Raw genomic sequence first — 19,101 nt, 5'->3', positions numbered from 1 at the left:
AATCTCCACATAGAATCTTTGATAGGAGCACAGAAGTAGAGTCAAATGGCTTTATGGTGGTTCTCAGTGACTCAAAATTAACATCTTACAGGAAGAAAACTTAAATTGAATCAGCTGTTTGGTATGCAGCCATCTCTACACAGATTTTGTTAAAGTTGTTCAAATTAATTTTACGGAGCAGTTTTTAATACCAAATTCTATCCAACTATTTTTTTTTCTTTCAGAAGTAAAAATCTAAAGACTATCTTTAAATGACTATCAAAGATGATGATATCAATGTCATGGATGGACCCATCCTGAAAAGATTTTAGCATTTTGCGGGGGAAGTGGCGTTAATTTTTCTGTTTCATTTAAAATTTTTACGTATTTATACCAATCCTAAAACCCATTTTTATAATGTAGCATCCCATCTGTACAAACAATATACCTAAAAAAAATAAGATTTCAGGATTGAAAGGAGAGCTCAAATCCTTAGAGTGATCTGAAATGACCCCTAGAATTCAAAGCTAAAACCTTAGCAACAATAGCAGTTTTCTCTAATGAACCTCACTCAGCAGGCCCAATACATAATAGCTTTAAAATACATCCAATTTCAGAATGCTATTGGCATTATGGTACTTTTCTAACCAATCTCCTTTTTCATACTATGTTGGAATAATAAGAATTTTGTAAATGACCTACTGAAATCTGAATCAATTTGGAAGTACAAACGCCTATACACACCAAGAAATCAAATGCACATGTTAGTGTTAACAGAGGGCTTTCTTTGAAACAAAACAAAACAAAATGACCTATTTACTGATTCAGCCCTTAATAGTCACAAATCAGTTAGGAAATGTAAATTAAAAAGTAAAGGGCAAGACATGTGCATAAAAAATTCATAAAATTGTATAGTAAATGAGTATATAGAAATAAGTATACTTAGAATCATAAATAATTAAGAAAAATTATATAAATAATATAAAATAAAACCTTACCATTTTAAATGTAGTTTTTCTCTATAATGTTATCTAGATTTTATCATTAAAAGCACTCTACCCAGGGAAGCCCCCTAAAATTTGATACTACATATCATTCTGTCTTATAAATATTGTCATATTGGCCATTATGTCAAAGCCTCATTTTTTTTTAAAGAAAAGTACACACACCTCATTGTTTAGGTAGATAATGATACTTTTAAATATTTCAAGTCAAATCCATTCATTTGGCATTTTTACATACCCTTATTTATCCAACTGTCACATTTTGAAGAGGTATACCTAAATTGTACTTAGTAATATATACAATTTTAAATGATCTTTTTTCTACAAAGCATTTTTATTTAAATAGCTAAGAATAACTTTGTACTCTTATGTCGGACTCCATCATTTAGTTATTTAACATAGGTCTGGGCTTGTACATAATCAGGATGCCTATACTTAGTCTTAAATTGATGAATCATCCAGTAATTAAGTTATATCAATTAAACATTAGATTTAAAAGGGTAGTTTTAGACTAATAAAGGATTTAAAAAGCCAGAGGCCAAGGCTTTTATATGTTATATCTTTATGAATTATGGTTAAAGGTGAATTTGAGATGAAATAAACATTTTTTCTAGTAACTCAGATGAAGCTGCCTGCCATGTAGGCTTAGGCTGGCTTCACTATCTGAAGCATGATGCTAATGAGGGAAAGGACACAAGTTCAATCTACACAAGCATCACCTTTGCTTTAATGTATGGATGGAAGGACCCAACGCAATACATACTGCAACAGGAAACAGTGAAAGGATACAAACTCACCTCTTAACGTAAAACATTTTCTTATTAAAAGCCATTAGCACAATCTTCACATAAGCAGCACATATGTATGTTATCTATCAATATCTATACTTAGTAGCAGAATTATCAAAATATCATTCTTCTTGGCCATAAATATACAAAGTGAAAATTACATTTGCTATGATACTCGACAGATCTGTCTTAACAGGAAAATTGTTATTTAACCAATGATTTGTTTACCTCTTTAACACTAAACACAATAATGTGGCCTTCCATAATTCACCTCCACTGAATATCATGCCTTTGTATCTCAGATTTATATAGTTTCTTGTGTACCTTCATTTGTTTTTCCCATTCGAACAAAAATTGAAGGAATTTTTTTTTGTAATGTCATCTTGTTCCTGAGCTCTGATTAATGGAACTGCTGGGAAGTACGTGTACGGTTTAAGATAAAGTACCTTCTCAAAGGCAGTGTGAAATGGCTTATAGAATTTTGGGGGGAAATAAGATTCTAATGTAAAAGGAAACAACTTTTAGAAGGAAGAGAGCCATAAAAAGAAACTGCAGCCTTCCTTTTCCACAGTCTAATAGCTGTGACTTGCCAGCTAGATTTCTGAAGTCAAGGTGAATTTTACAAACAGGTGCAGAGAGTTTCAGCACCTTTGGCTCTTCTATATAATAAAAAACATAAAATAACAACAGAAGAGACGTAGTGAAACAAAGCACCACTTAAACGAACTTCCAGGAAAGTACCCTCCAATTGAACACTACCTCAAAGTTTATTTGACATTTTATCAGGAATTCGTGTGCATGGTGCTTTCACTAGTCCGTTCTGACAATTCATTCGCTGAAAATATGACAATATCTTGGTTTCTACAAGAGCGACTTGGAGATTTGGAGGAACTCTGAAAGGGAGTTTTATATAAACAATGTCACTTCTCCCCCCTCTAAATAGTGGATTTACTCTACCTTTAGTTGGAGCACCAGGTCCATTCGATATTTACCAAGAGGATTTATGTCATTTAGGATCAGAGCAATGATAATATCAATTCCATTTGATTCATGAGTAGCAATACATGTCTAGAAAACAAAATGTTACAAAATAAATTCTCTTTAACATAAAAGACCTAGAAATCATATGACATAAAATAACAGAATCACCTTAGTTTTTTGACCTTTAAAATATAACTAACATTTAACTTTCGGATTCAGTGGAACCATACAAGCCAAAGGAAGTTTATCCCTCAAATCCTGGGAAGATTCACTAAGAGATGAAAACTGAGCAATGATGAAGAAACATGTTTCACTCTTCCTGATAAGTCTGATTTGTATCTGGAACATTTTCATGCAGATAAACGTAATTTCTTTTACAATGAAATTAAATTAAAAGATGGAATAGTATCTGCCGGTCTATAATTTAGTCCTTATATGTTTTGTTAGGAAAATAAAAACATCTGGCAAAACAAGAAGAAAAATCTTTGAAATGTACACAAGGGCTGGCTCATTCAACAATGGGATCCCTTTGCTGATTAGTCAGGAATAGTTTTGCATGGAGAACAGTTTTCATGGTTACCTGATTTTCATGGCACGGGCCCTGGCAGTACTCAGTCAAACTTTCCAGAGTCTGGTTTACCAGCACTACATTCTTCTCATTGATGTAGAGACCCAACAGGCCCAGGCCACCTGTGGTACTTCCGCAAATGCAGTCCAAAAACTGAAGGGTCTCGCAGACAAGGTTGTAATTTGTTTTGTTGTTTTGATTCCTCAAGAAGTTCTGAAGGCAAAAGAAAATATAACCTAAGGGTTAAAAAAAAATCCCTGTGTAATTGTTTTCAGTTCTGTGTGAGTGTGTGTGGCAATGTGAAATGGAATTTCTCTATATAAGAAAGTGTTTCTATTTGTTAAATTTCTCCTAGATTTAAGAAAAAAAAAGAGAAGACTCTTAGGTTTTTTTTTTCCTCAAGCATCTATATTTATCAGCATAATTCTTACCAAGCATTTCTCAATGTCATTATCCTGAAACTATATAGAGTTAAATAATAGGTAATAGGAAGAGAAGAAGGAAAAGGAAACTAAAAAGAAGTTCATTAAGGAAAGAAACAATCAAATTTTCCAAGTAAATGACCCCTTATAAAAAGTGCACCTTCAAACAGTAAATGGAGGGCAACTTGGAAGCACCTATTGAAATTTTCAGTTAACTTACAACTCCATTTCCCAAAGTTATTATTTCTATATATTCCACAAAGAGACTCACTGCACCCTGTCTGTAACAGCCAAAACTGGAAACCAAACCATACCCATCATAATAAATAATAGTAATCCAAATGCTGCAATATTGTGAAGCTATAAAAATGAGGTACATCAATATGTACTGATATAAAGATAAACTAGTAATAAGTGATTTAGCAATAAAATATACTGCTAAGTAAAAAAAAAGCAAGTTGAGGAACACGATATAATGTGCTTTTAGAAAAGGTTGACATGCTTATATGTGCATAAAAATTTCTGGAAGGAAAGACAAATTGTTAGCAGTAATTTCTTTGGGGGAGTAAACCTGGTGAGAGAGTAAACAAAAATAAAAACTTTAATTTTTAACTTAATTTATTACTTATATTTATATATTTATTTGCTTGAATTTATTTCTTCCACTTATTCTTTTTTCTTTTAGTTTGTTTTTGTAATTTTCCCCCAATTTTTTGCATGTGGCAAAATACACCCAAATTTACCACCTTAATCACTTTTAAGTGTAGAGTTCAGTGGTGTTAAATATATTCACAATGCTGAGATACCATCACCATCCATGTCTCTAGAACCCTTTTCATTTTGTAAAACTGAAAGTCTATACCTATTAACAATCCCCCACCAGCCTTCCCTCAGCCTCTGGCAACCACTATTCTACTTCCTGTTCTATGATTTGACTACTCTAGGTACTTTATGTAAGTTGAATCACACAGTATTTGTCATTTTGTAACTGACTTATTTCACTTAGCACAATGTCTTAAGATTCATACATGTTGTAGCATATGTCAGAATTTCATTTTTTAAGGCTAAATAATATTCCATCCTACGTATATACTACATTTTATGTATCCATTCCTCTGTTGGGTTGCTTCTACATATTAGCAATTGGATAAATCCACCATTTACTCTTATTAAATACAAACTATTTTATAAGTAGCATTTTCCAAACTATTATATCCCACACTCCTATCAGTGAAATATTTGAACAGATTCTACATAATATATCTATTTCCTACATGGACAGACTAGGTGGGTCAGGAAAAGCATGAAGGCACAGCCAGTGCCCTCCCTCTGGGAATAATGCGTCTGGCCTTTGCCTATAGCACTGCAGCAGCCCTCTCCCAGGTGTGGTGCGGTGGTCACCAAGAGCCATGGCTTCTACCATTAATTCCAGATGTATCCCCTTGGAGAATATCCAATTAAATTTACATAAATCTTACCAATTCAGAACACCTGTAGTCTAGACCAGTGATTTTCAATTTTTTCTTAATCTCATGGAACACATAAACTAATTACTAAAATTCTGCAACACACCAAAAAATGTTATTTTTTTTTTTGCAGATGTGACCAAAAAAAAAAGTAAGGGTAATTTTGATTCATTCACACTGGACAGCTATTGTGTTGGCTGTTGTCTTTTTTTTTTTAATTTGACAATCTCAGGGAAAAGAGGTCAGTGCTCCTGACTAAATAGTCAGGTATTTCATGTTTTAAAAATTTCTGTGGCACACCAGCGTGCTTCTTACGACATACCCATTGAAAATTGCTGATCTAGACTCTTACTAAAGAAAACAACTTCAAACTCTGCTGTCTCTCTAATATTGGATATGTGTTCTTAGAAACTATTTCACCTTTCATGTGGTTTTGCATGGTGATGTAAGCAGTGTGTACAAATAATGCCAAAAAAAAAGCCAAAATTCCTAGGCACCCCTAAGTTAATCTATCTGACAAAGGAAAATGTACCAAAGAAGATATAAGAGCAGGACTATATTAATTTACAAAGGTATCGACTTCCACTGTTGTAAAAAACCCTCTCCTATGTTAACTCTACTTCTAATAAAGACATATAAATGTAGTCTATATCCTCACTCAAGAAATAGACTGTAAATGATGAAATGCACTGAAATCTATACACCAGGAAGGCAGAGATGAGCAAATGTGACTTTACTCAACAAATACCAGAATACTAGGATTAGATGATGCTCACTGAAGTTACAAAGATAGGAGCTGAGGATGCAAAGAATGAAACTTGACCAGCCCGACTTTTCCTCCATAAAGGGATTTTCCTTTCATGTTTCATCACTCAGATACAAAAGTTTCTCTCCATTTCAGAAGAGCACTATTGGCTGTATTGATTATCTCTCCAAAACACTCTCCCAAACCACTTGTTATTTTTATCCGAGTTTAATTACTTATAACCGCAGGCTGTTTTCTCAGCTTTTACACAAACTAGAACAATACCTGCAGTTCCCGGTTGTGATTCTCACATAGTAACTGAAGAAATCTCAGGATCGGCTGCATGATGGCAATTGCAGGACTCATCGTCACTTCCTCTGCAGACTTGTCCTCGGCGTTGCTCCCTTCTGATCCCGTGCACATAATGTCTATTTCTGGATCCATTTCTCTTCTGTATACACAGTACGCTTTGGATGTTGCTGAAGAAGCTTCTGTTAATTGCCCTTTCATTCCCTCTTTTAAATGTAGTGATGAATCTCTTACTGAAAACAAAGCAGCACTCTTACAGTTCTAAATTAATTTCCTTTTGCTAACAATTTCTCTAACAATTGAATAAAAATCACCTGACAAGAGGTGCAATTTCTCTAACAATTGAATAAAAATCACCTGACAAGAGGTGCAATAATTTCCCCATAGGAATGTGAGTCAACAACTAAAAAAATTGAATTTGCCCTGGGACATTAAAATCAGGTCTTAATGCTTAGCCAGTTTTAGAAGGGTTCATGTCTTTCTGATAAATAAAATATGAGAACTCATGAATACTAGTACAAAAAGGTGGGAAAATATGGCAGACTTCAAAATGTTAATTTCTTATGATTTGTATTTACTGCACAGATGACTTTATTATTTGAAAAACCAAGAATCTTTCTTTAGAATCAGTGCTATAATTTCTGTTCTTAAATTAGAAATTTCATTAATTCTCAGAAGGTTTGGGGCAGTTGTTTTTTTACCATGCCTCCCACAATGAAATCAAACATCTTCGTATCACTACAGTAGGTCCTCCCTTAATGCCACCCACAGGTTCTGTGACTTCAAGCAAAATGATGTTGAACAAAACCAATTTTACCATAGGCTAAATAATATAAATAAGAGTTAAGTTCCTCTGGCATCTCATCGATGTTATAATGAAAGGATCTACTTAGAATAAAACAAAGATATTCAAAGATCTGCTGTAATTGCTTTGCATTAATAATGCATTGTTTGAGTTCGGTCCTGCAGAGTTGCTTCAAGGTCAACACCATCACCATAATAATTTAAGGAAGGAACTCCATATTCAGAGCCACAGTTGAGATAATTAGACTAAGACAAGTGAGATGACAAAGGCAAGTGAGATCTAAACACTGTGTTAGCCTCTTTTCTCTCCTTCTACTCTCCCAAATAATCAAATATTTCTTTACCTCTCATTCGTGGACCAGATGTCATCAATTCATTGTCATCATCCCTTTTTTTGTTACCTAAGTCTATGGTATTCACTGTCACAGTTGATCTTATCTCTTTCTGAGCAGCCTTCATTCGGTCATATAGAACTTTGAAGAATTTTTCTGACCTTTTTTGTTCATGCAACTGCTGGTAGAAAGAATACTGCAAGAAAAAATATTTTGAGATATCAATACCCAAACAGAGAAAAAGTGTTTTTATGCTTGAAATAAACATAAGGATTCTAAATGAAAGCACACATTTAATGTGCTACCCTCTTTCATTTCATAAATAATAAATTGACAGCTTTTGCCAGTCTCCTGTAATCTTTAACGTATACTAATAATATCTTGTATTTGCTTAGCACTTTCCAACATATTTTCATATGCTATTTAATTCATCCTATTTATTTTTAAAAATTACAAAGGCACTATAAGAAGTTGTATGCAAAGTTCTTTGATTTTTATGTTATTATAAAGTCATGTACTGGTTCAACATTTATTCATTGAGTGCCTACTACGTACCAGGCCCTATGCTAGCACTAGAGACAGAATGAAAAGGGACAACAAACACAGTCCCTGCCCTCATGAGTTTGAAATCTAGAGAAGAAACCAGCCACTAATCCAATGATCACCCTGTGCAAATGAGTTTATGGAGAATTGCAAAGAGTTGTTTTCCTTTTATCTAAATTACAGTACATTTAATTAAGAATATGTTACCATGGTAACCTCACTCGCAGGAATGCACTGATAAATAGGCACTAAGTCCTTTGATACTCCATTAAGCTACATTGCTTTGCATGGGTTCCAGGACAAGCCCACCATAAAATAAATTCTGCTTTATGGTTTGTAATGATGTAGAAAGGATTCAATACCAAAAATATGATTAAAATATATCTTGGTGAGAGGTGGAAATACTGAACCTTGGAAGTATCTGCCCTAATCACTTTCTGCTGAGTGACTTAGGGAAGCATCTAGAAGAGGTAGGAGAAAGGAAAGATGATACACTCTAGAGAAGTTAGAACTGGCACTGGGTGGGGAGATTAAAAATTATTAATACTAAAACCATGGGCTGGACACAACACAAGAGAAATAAAGTAAAAAATTAAGTAAGATAATAGCCCTAGAGTTATATAACCTCGCTGAGAAACAGTGTGAAGAAAACTTATGAAAAAGCAACAATTTCCAGATCAAGTAGAGTTGAGCATAATCCAACTAATCTAAACAGCCAATTTGGGGGAGTTTGGCTCTGCAGATATGCTTTCCTGCAGGAATGCCTGGAACCGTGAAACTTAGGTGAGACTCTAATGACATCAGGTCTTGACACGGTTGCCTGTCCTGAAATTATCGATATCGACAATGTATAGTCACCGAATGGTGTATGAGGCTTTGGAAGTTGGCTTCATATCTGCAAGGGGAAGCTCCTAAGCAGAAGGCTAGCAACCCCTCAAGAAAAACAGGCCAAAAATCCACAGTAACCATAGCAACTAGAGTGAAACAGTTGAGCTGGTTCTGCTAATTCAAAGGATAAATGTAGCATTCACAGACCTTACAGTCCCACAAATTAAGCTGGTGCTTAAACCCTAATATTTTCAATATAATGGAGTTAGAGGTTGAAGGGGAATGTAATATATTAATGAGGAAGTTGTAGGAACTTCATGGCTTTATTAAAACAAAGATTTATAATTTATATAGTTCCTTGACATATATTATCTCTTTGATACTTTCAACTGTGTGATGAATAGACAGTGTTCTTATTTCAACTTTATAGATTTAAAAAATGATACTTAGTAAAGACAAGTGAATTGCCCAATATTATGTAACTGGTAAGCAGTGGAGCAAGGATTTAAACCTAGATTCCCTCATTCTAAATCAGTAAATTTATCAAGTAACTTCTTAAGCTCAAAACTGCAAATTATTTACACAGACCACACCCCTTTTTTAAACCAGGCCTCTACAAATCTAACATTATGATTTTAACAAAGATAATAAGTGTGCTTTATATATGTGTATATAATCTCAACAGTTAGCATAAGGGTTTCTCTTACTAAATATATGGTTTTTGACTAGGAAACTGCCTCCATAAGCTGCATAGAGTATAAGGAAACTCTAAGGTATTTTTCAGGAGTGAAGGGTGATGGATGAGTGACAGAGGAAGTACTTTCCCCCAAGAAGGAGAGGGGAGACTAGATATAGGAGGGCAGAGAAAGGGAATGAAGTGAGGAACTGGAGAGAGAGAATAAGACTAGGGCATGATATAGGGTGAATCAGTCAGAGAAATTTCCCAAGAGTGAGGAGGTAAAAGGTTATTTTAGAAAGGAGATGTTGCCCTAGCGAGTTTGGCTCAGTGGATAGAGCATTGGCCTGCAGACCAAAGGGTCCCAGGTTTAATTCCAGTAAAGGGCACATACCTTGGTTGCAGGCTCCTCGCTTGCCTGGGCCCTAGTTGAGGCTCATGCAGGAGGCAACCAATCGATGTGTTTCTCTCACATCGATGTTTCTATCTTTCCCTCTCTTTTTCACTCTCTCTAAAACTCAATGGAAAAATATCCTTGGGTGAGGATTTAAAAAAAACAACAACAACTTAATAGAAAGGAGATGTTTGTAGTGGTTAAGAACATAGACTCTGGAGCCAGACTTCATGGGTTTGAATCCTGACCCTATTTCTAACTAGCCATGTGATCCTGGATAAGAAATTTAAACCACTTATCTCAGATTCTTCTTTGGTAAAATGAGATAATATAAAAGTTACCTAATAGATTGTTGTAAGGATTAACCAAGTTAATACATGTAAAGCAGTAAGAACAGTGCCTGATATTTAGGAGGTATTATCTACCCTCCCCCTCAACCAATCTTTAATAAAGTATATTCCACATATAAATTGACTTATGTAGCTAGGAGAGGAATCAGAGTCCTGTCTCAGTACCACAGGTATAGAGGTATCAAGAGAACCCATGAACTAAGAAAGCAAGACATTAGTTGCTAAGAAGTCTGTGAGAATGTGCAACCCCACAGAGACTAGCAGAAGTCTGGGAGAGTCATGAGTTTTAGACTGCTAAAGAGGAAGGATTAGGATTCCAGTTGACCTCAACTAGACTTCTTCGAGCCAGAAACACTCAGCTGACTTCTGGGTTGTACAATCGTGTGGATACATGAGAAATCTGAATAGGGTAAAGCTGGTAAATGAAACTGTCATAACCCATCTTAGAAGGTTTTCACATACAAAATAATTTAATGCTCTTTCATTAACAAATATTTTTTGATGGATATAAAGCACTAGAACATGATCCCCTACTTTAAGAAAGATGAAATTGAACTGGAGAGGCAAGATGTCATACAAATAACAAAAAACTAAGATAATCCCATCTAATGACCCTCAGTAGCCCAGAAGCAGGAATTGAGAAAGTACTATAATCCCAAGGATTTCTTCTACCTAAAGATGTCCCTAAAATCTTTCACTTTCATTCTCTGGATAATCTACATCTAACATTATAGAGTTGTCTAGACAAATTTCTCTAGAAAATCCAAGCTGAATATCTGGTTGTAAAAGAAAGACAATTGTAAAAAAAAAACAACCACTTAAATCCTGCCACCCCCACCCCTTGCACACCACTAACTTCCCTCAGAAGAATTTGTGCTGGAAAAAAGTACCAAGTGAGTATTAAATAAATAAGTGCTATGGGATCTCAGATAAAGGAGTGATTGCCAGATAAAGAAAACTTTGTGAAGACCCATTCATTCATAGAGCCATCACTCCTGTCCACTTATTAACCCCTAGATTAGGCCAGACATGATACCAGACAGAAGGTATTCAAAGCATGTGGTCTCAACCTTTAAGGATCCATAATTTACTAGACTTGTTTTCTAACTAAGAAGTATCAGTGTTTTAAGGCTGTGTTTTGGTCATCGTGCTGTTTGCTGTTCATGAGGCCCTTATATCTAAAGCCCCCTCTTATTGGCTTTGCCATATCATAAAATTCCTATTGTTCCTTGTATTTGATCGCTAAATAAAGGACAATATCCTAGTTCTTAATTAGATGTGACTTCTACTTGCCATGAATAGGAACAACGAATTCTGGAATTTCTAATTAGGTGAGAGCATAGTTTCCTTCTCTGACAAAGGCAAACCTAGAAAGAGCAGGTAGTGAGTGGCAGGACTAGGAGGAGGAGGAGCCTCCCCTATGAGCACTTCCCAGTTCTCAGGCTCACCAGCATGCTCTGCTCTGCCTTTGCATCGGGGGTGGGGGGGGGGGGGGCGCCCAGGGAAACTTGGCAGGAGTTTCAAAGTGAAAATGGTCCCTTCGGAATAGTGGTCTGAGCCTCACATGCAGGCGAGCATATTGTTTGCTGCAGTAGAGCACCAAATTGATGAATGATGACTTTCAAATCACCCTGCCCTGAGCTGAATGGACAAATGAAATGGTTCTCGCCCTGCTAGTAAAAAATTCACCTACTCAGCCACATCAGGGTACTGAGCACTAGGAGATTAGGGGCAACAGTATGTTACTGCTCTGAACTTCTAACAATATATAAGGGAGGGATGTGTGGAGATGGGTGGGGAATGTTACTGAGTCCTGCTATAATGCCAAATACTGTGGGAGGAGTTTATGTTTATTATCTCAACATTTACTTCGTAGATGAGTCAAATGTCGCTTTTATCTGCTGGGTGTCAGCCTAAAATTTCCCTAAGCAATTCAGAATTTCTGGTATAATGTTAGGGAGGCTACTTCTAGGGAATGTTCTGCTTCACTGCATAATTTGCAAAGCTCCATAGTTTCTATAGCAAATCAAATATATTTATAAGGAAAAGGGTATACAAGACTGGTTTATATATGTGTGCAGTCATGAGAAGCTAAAAGAAAATGCATTACTTTCCCTTGGTTTCTATGACAAATCAATAAGAAACACAAATAACAGATGTAACGCTCATCATGATGAGCAGGTACCTGAGTTTGTGTATTTCCTCCTTCCAGCAAGGCAATGCCAAGTAAAATGCCTTCGGAAAAAATTCTGTCATTTTTGGTGTTCACTATAACATCGATGACAAGTTCAGATGCACCTTCTTTGTCCAGTAGACACTGAATATCTGACATTGATATCCCTGTCTTATCTGAATCCTGCCCAGAAAAGCTTCCTGCGATTAGAAGATATAAATAAATTTTAATTACAGACATTATTAACATATAAGGTTTTGAAATTCTTAGACCTTATGAATATTTAAAATTGGTACTCTTTGCCTACAAAGTTAAATACAATATAAGCTTCAGATTTTTAAAAATCAAGTTTATAAAAACATAACTTTTAATGAAATGTATACCATCTGTAAATTATTTCTCTGACTAAAACTACTTTTGAAAAAGAAAACTAGCTGGACTTTTATCTTTAATTTACATATTAAGAAATTATAACTTAGTTTACTTTACAAAGTTAAAAGACAAAATTAATACTAATGTTCAAATCCATCATTTTATGAACCTGAAATGGCAGAATGGTTCTTAATAGTGCTTTTCATTGATTTTTTTAGTTTTATTGAGATATAATGGACATATAAGCTTAAGGTACACAACATAATGATTTGATATATGTATTATTGCAAAGTGAAAACCATAAAAATATTAGTTAACTTTCTTCACTTCACATAATTAAAATTTTGTCCTTGTGAAGAAAACTTTTAGAGTCTACTCTCTTAGCAACTTTCAACTATACAATATAGCATTGTTAAGTATAGCCATTGTGTTGTATATTACATCCCCAGGATTTATTTTTTTAACTGAACGTTTGTACCTTTTGAACACTGTATTTAATTCCCCTATAGACACCTCTGGCAACCACAGATCTCACCTGTTCCCATGGGTTTTGTTTTTTAGATTAGACATAGCGAGATCACACAGTATTTGTGTTTCTCTGACTGACTTATTTCATTTAGCATAATGCCCTTGAGGTCTATCCATGTTGTTGCAGATAGCAGTATTTCCTCCTTTTTTTCACGGCTCATAATAGTGCTTTATAAATGAAATTTTTATATTTGTGCTATTTTAAGTGAAATATGAGAGTACCGGCTGAAGATTTGATGAGAATTTTTAAATGAAGAAAAATGGTGAGACTTGCCTCCCCCTGGTGCAGATTTGCCGTAGGTTCCGGAAAGGTGTCCATTTATACCAACTCCATAATCACCTTTAAAGTATCGATTCAGGAGTATTTTTCTTAATGTGTTACCCTAAAAAAAAAAAAAGTGTTGGTTATTGTTTCTTTGTCTAATAAAAGAGAAAAATATCAGTGCATTAAAGTGCAACTTAAATGCATTTCATCAATAATGTTGAGATGTGGAAACAATTTTATACTGCATAAGATTTTTGGAGGCAAAATTTTGCAAATATTTCCCAATAAAATAACAATTTGCTTCTCACAGAAATAGAGACTAAAATACAGTATTTTTCAATAGACTGTACTAAGAAAATCACAAGTGCTATAAATTTGGGGTGCTTCAAAAGCTTAGGGTCCCAGTGTTGGTCAGAATATTCGTGGCACCTGAAGAGAAATAGATAAACACCCTAAGAATTAGAAAGCAAGACCTTAATTAGATGAGCTTAGTAAGATAGTAAATTATATCTAATCTCCAAGAGCTTTATTAAAAAAAGACAGTGGGTAAAAAACACAGTATATTCCTTTATAAAATATGCAATTTAAAAATTCCTAAGTTTTCAATTTTGTACTGGTTACAAGACATTTTTAAAACAATATATTTTGTGATATAGTCATTCACATGTACTTAAGCAATACAGATAACTCCAAATCTTCCACTGTATTATCTATTATTATTTTAATAGAGAAGAGTAATTTAAAAAGTATTTTTAAAGAATACTTGTTTAAACTATTTAAATGATCACCTCGATTACTGAGGTACTATTCCCATCATGCAGATATGGAAACTATGCCCAAGAGTCTATGTAATTAGCTGCACCTTATGCAGCTAACAGATTGAGAGCAAGACCTGAACTCAGTTCTTGACTGCAAATCTAGGCTATTTTTCTACACTTTGCTGCACGCCCCCTTCCAACTACGCCTCCCTGCCTGCTGTGACAAGTGGCTCTCATTGCTCCTTCTCTTTCATGCTTTGGTTATTCTTCTTTCTCAAGCCCTTAAGATTTTGTCCTCAGTTCTCATGTTTTCCTCCTCTCCTCAACTTCCCTCTCCCCCGTCGGCAATTTTGTCTGATCCTCAGTTGCACAATCCCTTCTGCAGGTCTGACTGCCAAATGTGCTTCCTCCAGCCTTGACCTTGCTCTCCTAAGCGTCTCGTCCCGTTTCCACTTAGAATTCCTTAGAACATCTGGAGGTTCTGCTGGCACCTCGAACTCAATTTTTCCCTACAGACCAGTCCTTCTCTCCTAAACTTGTTCTCTTTTCAATTTCCATTTACGTTAAGGAGATCACAATAATTCTGGTCATTCAGGCTGCAAACTTAAGGGATCATTTACTAGTCCTAACCCTCCCCCAACTTGTCAATGGTTTATGAAATCCTGCCTATTCTATCTTTTCAACTGTAGTTTCCAATAGCGCCTTTATTAACCAAAGTGAACTATGCGATGATTTCTTACCACAGTTTTCTAAGTCTTTCTCTTTGTTCACCTCATACACTTTGCCTAAAAAGCTCCTCTATCTTACTGATGGACACATCCTACCTTCTCTCTTCATTCTACAAATATTCATTAAGTACCTACTGTGTTTTGGGAACTACTGTAAGTGAATAAGATATAGCCCTCCCCTCCAGGAGTTTACAATTCCAAAATAGAGAGGCATGCAAGGCCCTGTGGAAGCACAGAAGAGGAAACAGTGGACTCTGAAGAGGCTTTACATGTACACCTCCCATTAACCCATGTGACCACCAGAGGAAAGCCATCCTGTGCACAGCCAGTGTGCAACACATCCATCCCAAATGTCACAGTGAATTTTAACAGACACTCAAAAGTGTCTTGAGTTGTTTATCTTTATAGCAACTTTTATTTATTGATACTTAAGGTCTTAGAACACAAACATTTATGATGGCTTCCTATTTCATGTTTACTTCCGTTAAGACTGATCTATATAGGGGAGTAGTGAATAAAGGTGATGACTGGACTTGGAAGAAATAGTGAGATGTAACAGCTGATTCCACCAATGAATACAACTCTACTACCCCTTACAAAACCTAAGAGAGGTGCCTGGAGAAGACCAGAAATGAAAAGTGTTTCCTTTTTTCTTTTAAGGGAAAGTCTTATGAGTTGAATTAGTTTCATCTGGCCAAAGAATGACCTTCCAAAAGGGGAGGGAAAAACAAAACAAAACATTTCTTTGGAGTCAAATGAGCTTTTACTATGTATCTCATCACAGTAGAAAGAGATGCTATAAGAGAGTTTCAGACCCAGAAACTATGGGATCGAAGTAAGTTGTGGAGAAAAATGAACTGAAGAACTAAATTTCTTTAAAGGGTAGTTCAGTTTGTTGCACTAATCACAGTTCTCACCTCTACAGACCAATGTATTGCTTATCACCCTGAGCCTGTAAGATACACTGGCCCAGCTGTCCAGGCCTGTTTTCCTTGAAATTGCACAAGTCAGTGTCACTGTCTAGAAGAGAACCTGCTGTGACTAGCCAGAGGCTGGGGTCCTTGAAAACTAGCTCCCTGTTGATTCTCCGTAAGAAAGACTTTAACCACTTCTCACCACAAACCCAACCAAGGGATAAACAAAGAATAGTTTATTTTCTTTTAAAATGGAGAAATAGAAAACCGCAATTTACCCTTTGCTTTAAAAAATGCCTGTTATATTGCTAGAAGAATAAAGTTGCTTGAAACCAGCCACAGAGTGGAACTGTGCAATATCAAATTTTTGAAAAACATGCTATTTATCATTATTGCTACATTCTCTTCGGGCGCATAAAGTAAAATCACAGGTACTTATCAAATTCAATCACGTCAAAATCAAATGAGCAACACTCTTCTCATCCAATCCCAGCCTAGTGAGAAGCATGTATTTTCTAACTGTAGGCTATGGCAATGGCATAGAAAGGGGAGTGGGTTCCCCATATCTGGGTTCTTAACTCCGGAGCCACACTGCCTTGGGTTCCAATCCCTCTACACCACATACTAACTGGATGATCTTAAGCAAGTTACTTTACCACTCTGTCCCTCAGTCCCAGAATTATTAAATGGAATACTCATATCACTTACCCTCATTGGTTTCCTGTCACGATCAAATAGGTGAAAATATACAAAGTATATAAAACAGTCCCTGGTACACAATAAGTGCTTTATAAGTTATGTAAAGTTGACATGATTGTTGTTGGTATTAATATTATCCAGATCATTTCTAATTCACAAAGTGCTTTCGTACACACTTTCTCACTTTATAGCAAACCTTCCAACAAAAGTAAAATAAATTCTAATATACTAGGAAAATGGCAAAAATAATAAATAATAAACTACCCCCAAATCCTAATTTGTCCACTGTTAATCAGTCCTTGGAAGTATGTACTCATTAGCTAATATGCATACACTTCACTATATAAAATGTTCCTTACAATTTCAACTAACGTGGAAGAAATTCTACCTTGGTTCAAACTCCATAACTGGTGTTGAAAATGAACAAAGAATAGGTTCAGATAGAACAAGATTATGTTCTGTGTGACTTAATCGCCCTCATTTAAGACTAGAAACCTTTAGATATTGCTATATCACAAGTTTAGCAGAACTGATTTCTTTTGGCAAATATCAAGTTCTGACTTGAGGGGTGAGAGGCAAACAGTGTTCCAACTTGTCCTGGGCCTTCTTAATGCCTCCACTCTCTGTGATGGGTTACAGTGCTGAGAACACAGATGCAAGTCCTTACCACAAATTCCTTACACTCAAATCAAGTGATTGTAGGACCACTGTCAGAAATTCCGGTGCCAGGGTTGTAAATTATTGTCTCAGAGCTATGATTGCCATGGCAGAAATTTGGGGAAGAACTCAAAGCATATAAAGCCATTTTGAAAAGAATTCTACAACAATTGAGAAGTTTGACTTCTGTACTCGCTCTTCAATTCCAAAATGAATTCCCAACTGGGCTTCCCAGCGAAGGTGTCTTTGTTGGATTAGACCAAGTAGAAGGAAAAAAAAAAGTCCTTTCCAGTGTTTTCCATATCACAGTCAATTCCAGGCCACAAGACACAGCCTTTAGCCAATGTCTTGATGTGAACACATCCCAGATGTGCTAAGTGTAATGGAGCCAGGATAACTAACAATCACCTTCTGAAATTACAACAAAACATCTCCATAAAAAGACATCTTCTGTGGCCAGAGAAGTAATGCTGACAGTTTGTGAATATCTGGGAGGACAGCTTTTATCCTGACCACTTCCTGCTGCACCAACTCCAATGGATCAAAAATTAAGAAGCTTAGAAATTAGGGATTTTGGTGGACAGAAAAGATAAAAAATGTATTAGTCTTAGAAAGGATGAAATATTTTCTTTGATTCTTGAGAGAGCACGACACTGTTCGCCTTAATAGGAGGTAACAGTGTTGACAGTGAATATTTCAGCAATGTGAACTAATCTGCTTCTTTGCCCCTGGGAAACTTATACACTAACATAATATTTTTTCCCATTGTGGACAATCTAGTCATCATCAAAATATGATACCACAACCAGAATCCTAGAAAACCGAGTCCTCAACTAAAAAATTCAAAAGGTAATAAAAATTGCAAATTAAAGATGCTTAACTTAGGGTTTCCCCTCAAAGACCAAAGATTAGCTACGAATAACCTTGGACAACACCTTCAAGGGCGCGATCACATGTGCCTGAAGACCTCACATAGTCTTTTAACATTAAACTTGGTACTATTAGCCTAATTGCTGTTTCCATACCCTTTTCATTTAAAGCCAGCATGTCTGATTAGATATTTTTCCTCATTTGAATTCCCAGGGGTAAAAAGCTACATTTTTAATTTTGAATAAATCATTGTAACAGCTGTGTCCTAATGGAATTGCATTAGGTCCATCATTATAATCAACTACATCTTCAAGGAACTCCTCTGGGAAAAGGTGACTAATCTCCCTATAACGTAGCTGTCTAATGGTTTGAATTTCTTGGTCACTGATTCCAAGGAGTATAGGCCAACACCTTCTCCTGATGCTTTTCCCCAGTTTTCATACAGTGAGAATCACAAACTTCAGTAGGAATAATTATTACACAATTTCACAAGATGCTCTTCATCAACACAATGACATAATCATTATAATCTTGAAAAATATAAGGATGTCTCAACAATTTTAGTAAAAAAAAGTTTATGAAATAAAAAAAATCCCATTTACCATTGCAACAAAAAAAATTAAGATACCTAGGAATAAACTTAACTAAGGAGGTAAAAGACCTGTACTCAGAAAACTACAAGACATTGAAAAAACAGATAGAGGAGGACATAAACTAATGGAAGAATATACTGTGTTCATGGATTGGTAGAATCAACATCATTAAAATGACCATACTATCCAAAGCAATCTACAGATTGAATGCAATCCCCATTAAAATACCAATGGCATATTTCACAGACCTAGAACAAACTCTCCAAGAATTCATATGGGATAAAAAAAGACCCCGAATAGCCGTAGCAATCCTGAGAAAGAAAGTTGGAGGGATCACAATACCAGATATCAAGCT

At 35.6% G+C, this 19,101-nt stretch overlaps 1 protein-coding gene across 1 annotated transcript in view; it reads right to left on the bottom strand.

Annotated features, from left to right (window-relative positions):
* The window catches only part of ITPR2 (inositol 1,4,5-trisphosphate receptor type 2), a 425,687-nt gene that overhangs the window by 125,524 nt on the left and 281,062 nt on the right, over positions 1–19,101 (bottom strand). Inside the window, exons 38-43 of the mRNA XM_070410528.1 lie at positions 13,533–13,645; positions 12,375–12,558; positions 7,411–7,594; positions 6,239–6,495; positions 3,333–3,533; positions 2,729–2,839 (exon numbers count right to left, since the gene is read on the bottom strand). Coding sequence (XP_070266629.1) covers positions 2,729–2,839; positions 3,333–3,533; positions 6,239–6,495; positions 7,411–7,594; positions 12,375–12,558; positions 13,533–13,645 — 1,050 coding nt within the window. The remainder of the gene's footprint in view (positions 1–2,728; positions 2,840–3,332; positions 3,534–6,238; positions 6,496–7,410; positions 7,595–12,374; positions 12,559–13,532; positions 13,646–19,101) is intronic.

The sequence above is a fragment of the Myotis yumanensis genome, unplaced genomic scaffold, assembly GCF_028538775.1.
Source record: "Myotis yumanensis isolate MYYU_CA2020_CCGP unplaced genomic scaffold, mMyoYum1.0.hap1 SCAF_3, whole genome shotgun sequence".
NCBI lineage: Eukaryota > Metazoa > Chordata > Mammalia > Chiroptera > Vespertilionidae > Myotis > Myotis yumanensis.
The sequence above is the reverse complement of the archived record's forward strand: the minus strand, read 5'-3'. Positions and strand labels throughout refer to the sequence as shown.